Below are 15,308 nucleotides of genomic sequence, written 5' to 3' on the forward strand. Positions count from 1 at the left end.
CTTTGTTCCTGCAATGTTTCCAGAACCCTGTGCCTAATCACTAAAGACTGTTTATTTGAAAATGATGTGTTCGTTACACTTCTTTAAGAAGATACAACTCATTCTTGTGCTTAGCTGTTTCTGCTAATCACTTTCTGCTCTGCACCTCACAGCTCATTAGTGGCTCAGAATTACTGTGGCAAAGTCCCATCCCGCTTGTTTGTGCGTATTAGAGTCCAAAACCCCATGCTAATACAGTTCCCCCTAACAGCTGTACTTTCATAGTGAATTGCAATGAACTGCAGTTGGATAATTTTCTTCATAATCATTGTAGCTCCTCTGACCTAACGGATACTTGAATCTTCTTCCCCTTCCCAACTTGCTCATGGATACAGAACATGCAGAGAAGAATGGGTTAGACTAATGAAGACAAGAAACAAGTTCTTTTGTAGATTGAAAACTGTACCTCTTATAGTTAGCCACTGGTTCTCAGTCAGATTTCTTAGGAATGAACCAGATGTGAGGAAAAAAATGGGTTCAGAAAAGCTTCAGGTAATAAATAACCAGAATAGGCAAACTATTAATGTATTTAAAATCAGGGGGTTAATCTTTCTGTTTTACAGTATAGTTTTAAAAGAGAAGAAAGGTGTGAAGGAATAGGAGAAACACCAGCCCCATTCTTCAGGAGGTGAACTATTTGAAGTCTGCTCTTACCTACAATACCCAATAAGACCTTTCAAAATTGCATCAATAAAAAATGTATGGGAGCAGATATATTCTAAGGAGGATGGTCTACAATTTTGAGTTTAACCAATGCATCACATTGAAGTTATTGTTTGAAAATAAATCAGACTTCAAGTTTTGCAATCAGTGTTTTCTTAAGCACTCTGCTGGGTTCATGAAGTTCTAAGGATGAATCTTTGATATATTTTCAATATAAGAATAGCTTTTAATGAATTTTCCTCATAATTTTTTTTAAAGAACATAGAGTGCAGGAATTTTTATTGTTGCCGTGTCAAAACCTGCCATCAACCCTAATGAAAAACCTGTGTATATATTGATTTTTTGCTGCAGACAATAATTCTAAGAGGAATTGCTAAGTGAGGGATGGAGAGGACAGGATAAATAGCTGGAAGACTTATAGATACTGAAGGCCATCTATATTTATATCGGTCTTACATCTTTGCCAATCAGATCCTCCTGATTTTCCACAATGCCCCAGGGAGCTATGCCGATGGTGCAGATCTTCCCTCGAGATTTTGAGGCATGATCTTTCAGGGCATCTCCAACATGCCGAATGACCCCTGGCAAAGAAACAGCATAAAACAGAAATTCATAATTATGTCTTTTTTGTTCATTATCATATGGATTTAGTATAGACTTGTTTTTAGGGAATACCTATGCCTACCCTTACAATTTAGTAAAACTATGAATACATTCCTGTTTATTATAATTAGAGTATTTCTGTGAATCCATTTTATTGAATCCAAAAATTAATAAATGAAGTTTTAAGAAAAAAATACACAGCTCTAGAAAGAAGAATAGAAATGCTGACGGTTGACTGCAGCTTACTTATCTGCACTTGTGCTTACATGTGCATGCAAGCATTTGTGTATTTCCAAGCACAGAAGGAAGCATAGGAATTAACTGTGCTCCCCACTCCCCAACTCCCTCAGAAGTGCAGCTTGTACACAAATGCTCCCATCAAGGATGGAAATGTGAAAACATCATTATGCTACTCTGTGATGAAGCTATTTTGCCACTCTTTCCGAACAAACTCAGTAACCTGAGATAGCTTCCAGCAGAGTATTAGAACCCACCCTGGGAATCAGTGAGAAAACAGAAACTAGTACAGAGAGAATGACTGCTCCAAGCATTCTTCCAAGTGCTTCTTGCTTGCCCTAGACCAGCTTTGGCGGTCTTTCAGTGGTACCTCTGTGCAAAGGACAAGTGTCATTCCTCCTTTCTTTTAATACAATAATCTTTTGAAATATGTCTATCAACAACTGTTTTTAGGACGTGGCTGCACCGAAGCAGACCCGTTGTTTGCTGCAGATATTATCTGATTCTCAGTTACTGAGTTTCCGTATTGCTCAAATTTCACAATTTCATGGTGACTGGATAGAAATTACAACAGTCACACAATTGTTATGATTTTGGTTGTAGTTTTCTGAACTGTAAATGACCCAAGTAAGAAAACTCCCCACAACCTAACAGATCCTCTAAGTCATAGAGTCTAGTATTCTTCCTGTGGTGGAAAGTTTAAAAAAAACCCAACCTTGTACCTGCCATGAGCTAAAGCCCAAAGGTTTTAAAGCAGAAAATCTGTCCAGACTGCAAAATTTCCTGCTATTTAGAATAATCAACTTTCAGCATGACATGAATATTCAGAAAAACAGCCATGTTTATAGCCAGGTATGCACTGTCTCTCCCACATCACTGATTCTCAGTCCAACAGCAGTTTTTCAGGACTTTTAAATTATAATTTTCCTAAAGAGAAACCAATTTAAAAATTCATCTTCAACAAAAGAGACTGTATTAAGAAATTCTCAATTTTTATGATTTCACAAATAATTTTCAGCTATGCAGTTTGAAAACCTAGTCCTGGAGCAATCGACTGCTTTGCTCCAGAAATTAAAGACAGTGAAAGGTTACTGATATTTCAAAACTGCTTCTGGAATTATATGTTTTTAAAACAGCAGAGAGTCACTTGAACTACATTTTTTTGTCAAGTTTGTTTCTGATTACAGGAAAAAGAGTCCTTTTCAACAGTATTTACGATGACTTTCCTGGTACATTTGCATTGTTTTGGCATTTGCAACTATGATGATTTGAAAAATGGTAGGAAGCAGTTGTGCATTTGCCAAGTGTTATAGTCTGTCCTTTAAAAAAAAAAATATCTGTAGTTTGATTTCTACAGTTGCTGTGGTAATCCACTGCATGAGGTGTACTACATGTACATTTTTCTGATGTACTTTTAACATAAAATTTACATCTGTCTTTGCCATCATCACGACAAGAGTATCTGACAACTAATATTATTACCACCACAGGGCACAGATCAACATTAACCTGATTTTATTCCTTCTTTTGAAGAGAGGTGGGGCATATTACATTTGCATCTATTTATCTAACAGTCCAAACATTTCTCTTCTTTGCTTTCTTCAGGCGTCAAGCCTGCCAAAGTTCAGAAAGTGTTTGGATCACACTCTGAGACACATGGTCTGATTCCTGGGGCTCTCCTGTGCAGGGCCAGGAGCTGGACTCTGATCCTTGTCGGTTGCTTCTAGCTCAGCATATTCTATGATTCTGTGCTACTTGTATAGCTGCTGTGATAAAACTGAATATTGTTTTAAATTTGATGTGCTCTGGATACCAAGTCCAGGACATCTATTACGCATTTATATTCAAACATGTAGGAGTTGCTCCAGAATGCACCGAAATTAACACACAATAGAATGATTACATTGTTTTCCAGAGACAGCAAGAAGATACACTCTTACTAAAGTAAAAAAATTATAGCTTTGCTACTGCAGCAAATGAGAGTAACATAGGAATTTACAAGCTCATGTCCTAGCCCAAAACTTGTTGCAATTCTCTCTAGCAGAACTTCTTCCACTTTTCCCTGAATCTCTCCTCCTTTCTGCCTCCTTTAGGGAGGGTAACAAAGATGTCAGTGCCAATCTTTTTGTCTAGGAACCTATGTTTTGCAGCTTATTCCCAAAGCATACATGCTGTCGTCCACTAGCAGAACTGGGCCAGCCGCTATCTCTAGGACACCTGTTTGGTGTATTACAGATGCTCTTTGACTAGAAATGGCAGATATCCCTCTTGATGAAAATGCAATAGCAAAAAATTAGGTTGATCTCTCTACAAGTAAGGAAAAAGTTTCACAACACATCAAAAACCCAGAACTTTTTTCCTTTAATAATTTGGGTCACCTGATTAAATAAAATAAAGGTCCTTTCTGGATGAAAGTGTTTTCAGTTTTGTAAAATAAGAGTTTGACGACTTTGATTAGTAGTCCTTCCCTGCAGCTTACAGTTGATCTTACAAAGTCTTCCTTGGTGATATACTAGTACAATTGCCTCACAGGAGGGTTTATTTTCAGCTCCACAGTGTGCTTTTCATAATTAGCAAACTTTTTATTCTGTTTTATACCAGCTGCCAGGTTGGTATGAACTTGGCATTTTCTTGTTTTCATATAGTACAGGAATTACTAATAAAATAAAACACAGAATGGCTTTCTAATCCCATCATTCTTATTTTTTCTTTTTGTGATGAAGTCTCCTAGATGCCACTGTGCTTTTATTTCAATATTGCTCTTACCTGTGTTTACTCCTCCAGTGAATATCCATGCTCCAGTTGTCATAGCAGCCTTAATAAGGCCTTTTCCAAAGACTTGCTTGAGTTTTGGCTGAAGTTCAAAATTCTGAAGGCCCCCGTGCACAGAGATGAGAAGTTTGGGGAGCTCAAGTTGCCACTCTTTGGTCATCAGATGCAGAAGGAGGTCAGGCTTTGTGTCAAAAGACACACGCACATACTGCAGAAACAAGGGCAATAGTAGAGAGTAGAGAAAAAAAGATTGGTTATACCCACTGGTTTCTAATGTATGTGATCTATGTCCAACAGATCACTGAAAAAAGGCAACCTTTATGACAAAAACAGTAACTAATTGCTAGCCTGATGATAAGTTTCCTAGTTAGAAAACTAGGAATAATGGAACACTTGCAATTCACAGGCTGCATAATTTTCTTCATTTAGGAAATTAAGACATTGACTGTTTCAAAATCCTTAGCAATGCTTGAAAGACTAATGTCTACAATTCATAAACACAAAAACTGGACGAAGAATGTTAAGAGGTCTACCAAAGATGACTTAGGTAGTCAGAGCCACAGCTGTGTATTTACTTGTACCTCATTTTCAAATTAATGAAGTCAAACCCTCAAAAGGTAAGAAAAAACAGAAACAAGCTCAGTTCTTCAAGCACACATAAGTGTAAACTGAGCAAGACTATTAAACTGGTGCTTTTCAGATGAAAGAATGTACAATTGAACTAAGTACAATTTGTAAAGGTTCATGATCTTGCCTTACAAGATCCTAAAACTGCTGTGAAACAAATTAATGCATTTCCAGTTGCTGGCTGTTCTGTGCTATGTGTGCAGCAATTTGTGCCACGGGAGATCATGCCCATCTGTGTGTGCTCAAAGATAACAACTGCCTTCAAAATTTCTACAGCATTACCATGTCGCACAAATACGTGTCTCTCTCTCTCTCTCTCTCTCTCACAAGCCTTTCTCCTGCTCCTTCTGTTGCTATTTCACAAAACCTGTGACAGGGCAGGTAATAACTTTTTTGATTTCTAGTTACATAGCAGAAATAGGAAAAAATTCTTTCTATAGCTGCTAAGATCTGAAAGGATCCTCTTAATAAAATAAAATAGGTTACAGAAAGCACTCATCTGTCAAAATTCTGATTGAATCAATGCCTGTAGAGAAACTTCAGCAGTCTTTCCCTTGATGGGTTGTCATCACAGACATCAGGTGTATACTCCTTTCAGCCTGGTATACAGGCTTTCAGCCAGGCTTTCTGCCTGAGGAATACCTAGTTCTAACTTGTTGATTGTAACATGCCAGGTAGTATAATATCCATACATATTATGTAACCATTTTGTCCCTTTTTGACATGTCCAGTCAGTATTTCTAGCCAAGAGTTTGTGTTTTTTTTTAGTAATATCATAAGATAATAAAGTGGATTCCTTTCTAGCTGAATAAGAAATAAGGACTTGACATTTTCCAGAGGAAACTGCTAATAGACAGGATTTTTTGCAAGAATGGGTTGTTGCTCAGGGAACATCCATTGTTAACATTTCTGGAAGCAGAAGCCTGTTTGCACAATTAGTTGGGGGAGCACAGGCCAACCGAAAGCTGAGCAAGAACTTGGGAATGTACATTCACCCCTGTGCAGCAGTAATGTTCTCTGCAGCAGCCAGGCAAACCCACAACAGCTACTGGACATAGAAAATGCAGTATTCATGTCTGTCAAGCTGATTAATGAACTGCCTTCTAAGTAGCTGCTCAACCAATTTCCAGTGTGGGATAAAATCTTGTATGGCACTTGATCCCACTGACCAGATTGAGACATTAATAGTTTTTAAATTGGGATTTGAGGGTTGTCAAAGTTTTAACACACCAGAGAGGGCATAAGAAGAATGATCCTTATTCCCTTTTTAATGTCTTAAGGGAGATCTGAGGTTGCAAAGGGCAACTGGAGGCATTCATAACCAACATCTTTCATGGGGCCTACATGAAAACTCTGCTGGTCAAACTTGGAGTCTTTGGTTTGGAATCACTGGTACCTTACTCTATTTTTTGGTGGACAGACTGTGAGTCTTAAAAAGATAATTAAGGTGAATTCATACTGGCAATGACCATAAAAATATGTGAAAAACATGCCATTGCATCATCTGGGATGATACTAAGATGAAGGCACAAATGGCATCAGATGTGTATTATCTAACCTGGACAGTGATTTTTTTTTTTTGGATTCTTCAGTGTTTTTTTTAATACCTCAAAACGTGTGATTTCACTGTCCCTACCTTCTTAAGTCTATGTATTACTCTTCTTATACATTAAGACCTCTGAATTCCAATAAATACAAATCTACAAGGTGAAGCAGAAAGTTAGAAGTATTTTCTTGCATTTATTTGAAATGTAGGCATCTTTTACTAGAAACAACTGCTTGCTCTGCAGGCAAACCCCTCTATATTTAGGAAAATTTTACTTTACAAAGTGGAAATTTAAGGAAAAATAAATCTCTAAGGTTTCTTTATGTAAATTAAAATTTACATCAACAGAGGTAAGATTTACTGGTTTAGAAGTTTTTGGCAATGGTGCCAAACATGATTTTTTCTTCTGTTCATAGCATTCAATTTTTATGACTATTTGAAAAATTTTTGCTCTTACAGAAGCAATTTTTGGAAATTTTGGAATACTTGAAATCACTCTTTTTCTATTACTTAACATGTTAGCTAGTAACTAGAAGAGAATTCTTCCGTCCTATTTTTATGAATCACGCCTTTACAGCCGTTTTTGTCCATAATAAAAATTAGTTTCTTCCAATACCGTAACAGAATATTTAGCCCTATCAATTTTTGCTTAGATTGTTAATGAGTATTTCTGCTGTTCCTGAATTGTCTTGTGATAGCCTCTGGAGGCAGATACAAAATTTAGATCTAAGCCAAACCACTATGCTGCTGTGCTATGAAATTCCATGCCTGGTGTACCTGTCAGCTGTAGAAACTCTCAGCTCTAATGGGAAATTATTTAGCCCTTTCTTTACGGGAGAAGTATATGGATAGGATGCAAGAATTCAGTTTTCATGTGTCAGCAAAGCAGGGCAAGCTAGAAAGCAAAAGTACAGTTCTGGATCACTAAACTTACAGGCTGACCTGACTGACATCAACACAGAACGTGAAATGACACAGCATCAAGCTGGAGCTGTAATGCCCATTTGATCCCTAAACTAGTACAGTAGTAGTCAGCAAGAGTGCATGTGTTGCCAACTGTTGCTTCACTTTTTTTGTCATGTGTTCTCTACAACATACCTGTGCTCACCATTAATCAAACAGCCAGACACTTCCAAGTTCGACTCCAGTGCCCTAGGGCAAAAGTAAAAGTTCCCGAGAAGTAGAATTTCTATTCGTTACTTAGGCACAGCTGTCTCATTAAAGTACTTGGTGAATGATTGCAGATGAGAGTATCAGTGAATAAATTAAAGAGACTCAGAATTCTGTTGTATTTCTTAAAGTAAAACTATTCAGAAAACATTTTGTGACCTGCATTCTTACGTTGTTCCTGTGTTTCCTTCTTCGTAACTTAAGTATGTTTCTATCACTACAGATATGTCTTGAAATTAAAGACTGATTGCCTCAAAGTGTGATCCTCACAAAAAAAAAAATTAAATATAATTCTCACTGAATTCAACAAAAAACCTGTTACTTAGACTGAAAACAGATTGGTTCTATATAAGTTATTTCTTCTTAACACCTTAAGGCCTAATCTAAATTCCACAAACACTCAGTGAAAGAACCCTTATTGATTTAAATGGGCTTTGGATAAAGATTTTTCTGTGTTATTTCCCCTTTTTCTCCATGTAGAACACTGTCTTTTAAATTCTGTAAATATTTTTAAAGAATTAATTTACTATCACAGAAATAGTATTTGCTGCCTTTTCATGGTTTATGCAAGTTATAGGATTATCTCTTTTTTCCTCTCAAAACCCCTGATGATTTTAGGCATCCTTTTTATACAGTTTTTATAAAACTCAATGCATTTTAAACCAAGAAAAATACCTTTTTCTGTGACTGATTTCCAAATGTCCTTAATAAAGTTTTAAGGACCTGAATATTAGCAATTTTGTCCAAATAACTGTTAATGTTCATTGGAATTTTCTACTGATGTTCTTTCATGTTTCCATGCACCATAAGAAAAGTTAAGCAGATAACACTGATGTAAACTTCCTTTCTTTTGCAGCTGCAAACTTATTTTAGGATTTTACTCTGCATATGAAATGTATCATTGAAATGCATTCATCGAGGAGGAATCTATTTAACTCACCAAAGGCTTTTCAAACAGCCATCTTCCATTTAACTCTGAAAACCCATGATGAAAGAAATTTTAGTTCTGTAAAGAGCAATCCTTTAAAGAAGTTTATAGACGATCCCACCAATTAATGAATAGGCCCAGCAATTAATGAAAGAATGTTAAGGTTTTTTGTGTATGTGTGTGTAAAGACAGATAGTGTATTAAAAAAAATGGGTTTAGTTTGGTCACAAACGCAGCACAAAATGCATCACAGCAAGATTGTCTTAATTGTTACACTGATGAACAGAATATACTTAAAAAAATTCAGAATATTGGTCATAATTGGAATGGAATCACTTTAGTTTGATTATTGCTTTCTGACTTAAAAAAATGCTAGTACATATTTAGATGAACATGTTACTTCTTAAACTGCAAAGAGCCAACTAGTGCAAGCAGATCATATTTGATTAACTTTCCCATATTTTTTTCAATTTTACTTGCAAAAGCTATTAGTAAAATTTATGTATACCCACATCCCTCTCACATCTTTTTACAGGTGTTAAATTCGAAAATCTGCTATAAAAACAAAATAAATGCCAGCAAGCAAAATTGTTAATTGCATTTCTTACATATTAATGGGATGAGTCACTTGTAAAGAAAATATGAGATTGACAGAGATCTAAACACCACAGGATCATGATCATCTGTGGTTACATGAAGACTGAAGGAAAGGCCTTTTTAGTAACTGATCTTGTTAACCAGTGTTACCTAAGCTCAGCTATGTGTTTCTATGTAATTTCCTGCACAAATTATTGAGCTATTCACATTATTGATTTAAGGAGGATAGTGCAGCTGCACTGAAGATACTTTAACAACTCCGCAGCATTAGCAAAAGTCATGCTGTTTGGGAATTTTTGTTCCATGTGACTGTGGAAATGAAATTAATGGCCCAGTCAGTTCTATTGATAATATGTAAGCCTACATCTTTGCTGTTTTGTTCCAAATCTATTCTATTATGATTTCAGTATAATTTTCATTTCCACAGCTAAAGATCTGATTGTTATTGTCTGGTGGCAACTGATATAATATTGTATCATGAAAAGTAATTATACTTAGTATACATTTTGTATTAAAATCTAATTCTTTAACTTCAATGGAGAAAATAATTATCTGTCAATTTTACATGCACTAATCTGTTCCATTAATTGACTCCTGGTTTTCCGATTATAAATCTGAGGTTATGGTTCCTATTAACAAACCCCACCTAATTCTTTGCAGTCTGATTCAGAAAAAATTAACAATTTTGCTGTTAGTACAGACCAAGAAAATACTGCTCAGTTCGGTGTTTCCCTTGCTTAGTAATTGTAATATGTGGGCATCCATTTCAGAAAATAAAATAGAGAATAGGTGGAAGATTTAATGCCAAATTCTTCCCTTGAGGTTTTCCTTGATTTGGTCAGCTTGCCAAATCTTGCTGCTTTATAAGGTTATTTTATTAGCCAGTAGGCACAATATAAACCTGCCACGACTGTCATCAAAATCCAGCTTTCATTCCATATTGTTATTTGGTAGCCAGTACCTACAAAAGAACTAACACATTTTTAGAAAGGAATAAATTTATCATGTTTTCTCCCCTTTATCTTTCTTCCCCTATCCATGCTGATCAGCTGCTCTGTGTTTGGATTCGAGAATGTACCGTCAAACAAGAATATTTCGAAGTACTATTATGTACTTGTTCCTTATTTTCAATATAATGTCTCCTTTTTCCTTCCTCTGCTGGCAAAGTTGGTTGGTTTCTTTGATTGAGCAAACTCTTGGCTTCAACAGAAAGCTTTTGATTTGTTAAGTTTTAGTTATTATAGGAAAGACCTAGTACCCAGTAAATGCAAAGATAGGAGTTTAATTTTCTAATAATAAAACTGCAACAACTAGTTAGGCAGCTTTTTGACTACAGTTTACCCTAAAATAATGTTTGGGTCTGAAAATACAAACACAAGGATATCTTCATGCTGCTTTCTGTGGCAAACACATTATAAAAAACTCTTTAATCTGTTTCCATTTAAATGGTTATGCAAGCCTCCTTATTTGCATTTTGGTCTAATGAGAGGTATTTTTCTCACTGGTGGTAAGCAAGCACAACACTGATTCAAGAGATATTTACTGAATTATTTAATTTGAAGAACTTTTCTCACTAGTGGGATAATCAAATTTCTGGAGATTTTACAGATTTTTTTAATTAATGAAGAATTTAATTTTTTCCCTGTTTTGAGTGGGGTTTAATGATTACAAATAGATGGCAGGTGCAACTGTCTTCCTGATTCTAGTCTGTCAAAATAAATCTGGAGTTTTTCCAGCAATAAATTAATTGTCTGTATTCATACCTAAGTTTTAACTTGTTATTTAGATTTCTCAGATTTTAAGTCCCTTTTTTCCCTTCTCTTTTTTTCTTTTTTCTAAATTGTTCATGGTTTCACTCCTGACTGCACTCTGTGACAATGTTTTTCTTTCCTTTATGCTGACTTCCAGTTTTATCTCCACAGTTTCACCTCAATTGCATTTCTTTGAGCACACAGTACATATCTTAGAGCATGACCTGTCTCTTCCAGCACTATGCCAGGACATCAGAATCCCAGCAAAGATCAATCCTCTAGGAGTATTGGTGTCAACAGCTTCCCTAAAACCTTCATCATTTTTTGGGTCTCCAAGACCACTTTTGTCTGGGCAGGTCTGTTTATTGCTTTATAGCTATCTTCAAGAGCATCGCTGAAAAAGTTCTAGTGATTATCCCTTCTCATAAACACAGATTCTATGCAAAGTATCCATATATGGTTAATAACATTCACTACTGTATCTCTGGATCTCTGGCCTTGCAGATTTTTAGGTGATTGGTTATCAATTGAACATATGATGTCTGTGATACTCTGAGAGAAATTACCTAATTTTCTGTTTCTTGGTGCAGCAGTGCTTTCTTTCTTTTATCAAAAGAAGCCATCCATCTGCACAAACAGAACCATCCATTTAAGTAGTCACTCCAACAACAGCACCTGTGTACACATCTGAGGAAAATATTCTGCTCTTGCTAGCACAGGACCTGAGATTTTCATTGTCTCTAATCTCTGTTCTTTATGACAGATCTGAGACACCTGTTGGGAAGAATTCATGCACAGAAGACAGTACTGGATTGCTGGGCAGGTTATTCGGCAGAGCGCCCAGGAGTTCAGCGTCTGCCCTCACTGCCAAAGCAGTGTATTGGCCATGAAGTGCTAGGCACAAACTCACCTGTCGTTCCCAAAGATCCAGGTTCTGCAGTTCAGATAGGGTCAGAGAGATTCTTCCTTTAATGTAATATTACATAGGAGAAATACATGCATGGGTTAGTGTGTGCTCTGGAAAGGTCTCTCCAAGTTAGTGGAGCAAAGCCTTCAGATCAATACACTTTGGTATCACTCCATAGGGATGGAGAAACTTCTTGCTCAAGGGATTTCCTAGTTCTTAGACTAGACATTTCCTGGGGCCTCTTACTTCACTGAAATATGAACCATGAGTCTAACTGGTCTATCTTCTGATACATGTCTGGAGGAATATTAAAAGGAATTTGGTATGTTTAAAATCTGTCAGTTTTGCTGACACAGCCAGCAATGGGAAATCATACCTGAATTAAAAAATTATTCAGAAAAAGAGGGATGAGTAGCCACTAGAATAAAATTAAGACAGCAGCACATTAATGTGTCTTCAGCCTTCATAAAGGTAGGTCCTCTTACACAGTGCTCCAGCTCTTACAGTTAATTTTGTTCACCCACTCATAAGAACATACATTCCGGTCTTATGCTCAATAATACTTTAGCATGAAGTTAAGAAAGAATTCTGTTCATTCTTTATGAATGCTTACTTTTATCTAGCAGCATTATTTATCTAAGAGAAAAATACAGTTACCATGGCTTTATTGGAGTGGCCCCCTCCTTGGAACTCAATGGTTCCAAAAGCGTCCGTCGGGCTGAGCTGCGTGTGCTTGCTGATGGACCACTTCTCCGACTGGATGTCATTGCGAGTAAGCCTGGTTTCATTTTTCTCATTCTGAGTAACGGAGGCGCTCGGAGGCTGTCCAATGTGTTGACCTGTTAGACGCCCACAGCAACACCTATGACATTACACAAACAGAAAACCCAAGTCACGTGCGTGTATAAACTAAACAGGAAAACAAATTACAAAAAGAACCCAACCCCTTTTCAAATCTGCTGACTCCTTTCCCGAAGCCTTTGTGTATGGAAACAATATAGTACACATATTACCTTTTTTTCTTTGTCTTGTTTACTTTGGACTCTCCTATATTTCAAAAAAAGTCATGCTTTGTTCTAAATATGTACAAAAAGAAATTAAAGAACACCTTCTGCTTTCTTCAGGTAATATCAGGACAAGTGATCAGCTTTTGCATGGATTAGCATGTATTTTAAATTGCCAGTCTAATGCATCTACTTTCTTTTGACAGTGTGGTGTGTCATGCATCCAATTTAGGTAAATATTCAATGCACTGAATATTGAACTAAGAAGATAAGAAAATTAAACACAGATGCTAATCCTCCCTTGATTTATCTTTTTTTTTATGAGGTAAGTTTTGAAATGTAAACTAATAATTCCCATAGGAATCCATCACTCCAGAGGTAATTCAACTACCTTCTGAACATGTAAGTTTACAAAATATTTATATCCATATCCCCTGTATGAATATATATAGACACAGAGACTTTTTTTCAATCAACTTTCATTTTTCATAGCAGTAACATGCAATTACCTATGGGGGTCTTTGGTGCTGGGTATGATATGAACACATTCTCTCTTGTAAAATGCTCTTTCTATCCATGATTTCTGTGCCTAAAAAAGACAAAGGAAATACCTTGAGCTGTGTTTGCTTATTATATACAACTTACCGTACAACTGTAGAAAAACTTCAAGCGTAAGAGAAAATTGCACTGACTCTTCAGCTAAGCAGGGCATATTTTGCAGAGAGCAAACATTCTGTTAGAAGTATGGTTCCCTTCCAGAGCTAAGGACCCAACAAAAGCTTTTAATAATGTTCTCTTATTCACTAGCCCAATGACCTTGATGCTGTCACCTATATTCTCATAGCAGAGGAAGGAATCCCTGGAGAAGAATCAACTCAAACTCTAAGCCTTTCTCCATGGCAGAAAAGACCCTACACATATGCAGTAAAAACCCCTCTGTTTCCATGCCAGCGATACAACTAAGCCAGATTTAACTAAAAAAAACCCCACAACTGAACCAACCAAACCACCCAATACATTTTTACACAAGCACTGAGAGTGCTGTTTAACACAGAGGCAGAAACTACAGTTTCTACGTGGACAACTTAATTAAAAAGAAAAAAAAAGAGAAAGATCTGTTTCTGAAACAAGACACAAAAAATTTTAATACTTTGGAACAGATGACTGGCAGGTAGTCTCTAAAATAGTTCAGTGAAGCTATGGTTGTTCATAACACTCAAGATCGTCCATCACTTACAGAAAAGCAAGAAATGTCCCTCAGCATTGTCTTAATTGTCAGATTCACAAGAAATCTTTTTAAACAAAAAGAGGGATGGGTAGGAAAGAAAAAGGGAAAAGACAAAAACAAACACAAAACAGGAAAGAAGAGACTTTCATAGTTCTGAAATATTTTTAATTATCTAGGAAATCCTCACTCCATATAATATGAGTTCTGGCAAGCTCCCTAGAACATTGACAGAGATAGAATTCTTTTATTTCTTTTAATAAGGAAATGAGTTGAAGCTTTCCTTTGAAAATTCATTTAAAACAGATTAACATAATATGTTTAAATAATAAAATTACCCACTGAACTGCACAGCATAGACAGTACTATAAACTGTGAGCTATGTCAAAATTATCTGAAAATTAAGTAATGTGAAATGAAGTTTAAACACTTTAAAGGAAATATGAGCATCTAGCCTCTATGAAAAGAGAACATTTGAAATTGCCTATGTAACATTACCTAGCTAACTGATGTTACCTTTTATTATGTAAGAGTATATAAGTATATAAGTAAGGGTATGTATGTATTACTTTTACTAACTAAAGCTACATCACTATCTAATGTTACCTTCTTGTCAATTCAATCTGTATCTCATTTTCCATGTTTAAAACCAGAACCCTCTGCTTCTGAAACTTGTGAAAATCACTGTGAACTGAAGAAATTTCATGGAGTCAGTGAATGTCACTAGCACAAACTATAAAGTACCACAACAAGAATTTCTAGCTACATCTACAACTTACCAGTCCCAATATATAGAATTTATTCTTTCGCTTTTTACACAGAAAATATTTCTCTGCTGGTTCTAGTGGTTACTGGTGCTATTTAACAATATTTTATCCTTGGTTTCCTTGCTTTTTTATTTAAAAAATCTGCTAGACTTCATATTTTGCAGGCATAGCAGATACCTAACATCACTTTTACAATCAGAAAAAAAAGTCAGTTAAAACCATTAAATAAAACTGTATTTGGCTGATCTTTCTCATGTTAGCAAACAGAAGTTTAATGTGTTACAGAAGATTGGGCAAGATTTGTTTTGTTTAAACAAAATATAGTTAAATAGAAATTCTGAAAGCTAAAGAAGTTTTACTTTACCTAAGAGAGACTACCTTGAGGTTTAATTTATTATAACTTCTAAACATCCTTTATTAAACATATTATTATTTTCATACTTTTCTGCAAACAATTTACCTGGTGAATTTC

At 35.9% G+C, this 15,308-nt stretch overlaps 1 protein-coding gene across 7 annotated transcripts in view; it reads right to left on the reverse strand.

Moving 5' to 3' along the window:
- The window catches only part of TRPM3 (transient receptor potential cation channel subfamily M member 3), a 397,273-nt gene that overhangs the window by 126,686 nt on the left and 255,279 nt on the right, over nucleotides 1-15,308 (reverse strand). For all 7 annotated transcript variants that reach the window (XM_042013148.1, XM_042013144.1, XM_042013147.1 and 4 more), the window contains exons 2-5: nucleotides 13,354-13,433; nucleotides 12,498-12,702; nucleotides 4,309-4,522; nucleotides 1,159-1,283 (exon numbers count right to left, since the gene is read on the reverse strand). In XM_042013148.1, the coding sequence (XP_041869082.1) occupies nucleotides 1,159-1,283; nucleotides 4,309-4,522; nucleotides 12,498-12,702; nucleotides 13,354-13,433 (624 nt within the window). The remainder of the gene's footprint in view (nucleotides 1-1,158; nucleotides 1,284-4,308; nucleotides 4,523-12,497; nucleotides 12,703-13,353; nucleotides 13,434-15,308) is intronic.

Source organism: Corvus kubaryi, unplaced genomic scaffold (assembly GCF_017639235.1).
Source record: "Corvus kubaryi isolate FWS band 111438036 unplaced genomic scaffold, C.kubaryi_AGA036_p1.0 split1-37296, whole genome shotgun sequence".
NCBI lineage: Eukaryota > Metazoa > Chordata > Aves > Passeriformes > Corvidae > Corvus > Corvus kubaryi.